Genomic DNA, 1059 nt, shown 5'->3' with positions numbered 1-1059 from the left:
AGCCTTTTTTATATTCTTAAATTTCGAGGTCAATCAAAATAAATTAAAACAAATAAAATAGAAATCAAGTGACTGAAAAAAGCTTATATTATTCCATAAAAAGTTAGAATAACAAAGAGAGGTAAAGAGGTCCTGCTATATACAATCTTATGTGTCACTGTCCCATAGAGCTCTATATAAACAGATATCCTTGTGTTCTTATGATGTCAAAAAAAGAAAATTAACTCAACATACATAACAACATGGAGGGAAGTTCTTCAAGAGGAAAAACTGCCATGCAAGAGAAGGAAGAAGTAAAATACCGTGGCGTTAGGAGGCGGCCGTGGGGGAAATTCGCGGCGGAGATACGTAATCCAACGAAGCCGGGTTCCCGACTGTGGCTCGGAACGTTCGACACGGCTGAGGCAGCAGCTAGGGCTTATGATAAGGCAGCATTTAAACTAAGAGGACATCTTGCTACTTTGAATTTCCCTAATGAGTATTATAATCAACTCCCTTGTCCTCCTTTACATTATCGTAACTCAAATTGTTCATCAACAAATGTTACAAATATTAATCCTAGAGGATGCTTTGAGAAAGGAAATTCATCATCATCAACAGGTAAAGCTAGAGATATTATTGAGCTTGAGTGTCTTGATAATAGTGTTCTTGAAGAGCTTCTTGGTGCTGAAGATCCAAAAACAAAAAGGAAATATGGTTAAGTATTATAAACTTTTTTATATCTTAGTTTCTTTATGCTCATTATCATAAATCAAACTATAACTCTTCTTTGGTTTTAGAAGAAGAATTTTTGTTTTCTTTCAGTTTTCATGTAATCATTGTTCAGTTTAAGCTTATCAATCATCACGAACATGTTAATTTCTGTTCTTAAAACTTCTTATTCATTCAATTAATCTCTTCTTGGAAAGCATGAGGCAGGCCAGAGCTACCCTTGTCCAAGGGAAGTCGATTGACATCCTTTCATTGGAAATAAAATCATGTAGATCGGTCAAAAAATCTTTTTTTATGTATATACTGCATGTTGAATTAGAATTTCCTTTGCTTTTTCATGTTTATATG

At 34.2% G+C, this 1059-nt stretch overlaps 1 protein-coding gene across 1 annotated transcript; it reads left to right on the top strand.

Annotated features, from left to right (window-relative positions):
* The first annotated feature begins 242 nt into the window (after positions 1 to 242).
* Positions 243 to 701, top strand: LOC132061347 (ethylene-responsive transcription factor ERF098-like). The gene has a single exon (XM_059454184.1). The coding sequence runs from the start codon at positions 243 to 245 to the stop codon at positions 699 to 701; it is 459 nt and encodes a 152-aa protein (XP_059310167.1).
* Positions 702 to 1059: the final 358 nt, after the last annotated feature.

The sequence above is a fragment of the Lycium ferocissimum genome, chromosome 1, assembly GCF_029784015.1.
Source record: "Lycium ferocissimum isolate CSIRO_LF1 chromosome 1, AGI_CSIRO_Lferr_CH_V1, whole genome shotgun sequence".
Classification (NCBI taxonomy): domain Eukaryota; kingdom Viridiplantae; phylum Streptophyta; class Magnoliopsida; order Solanales; family Solanaceae; genus Lycium; species Lycium ferocissimum.
This window is presented reverse-complemented; position numbering and strand designations above follow the sequence as displayed.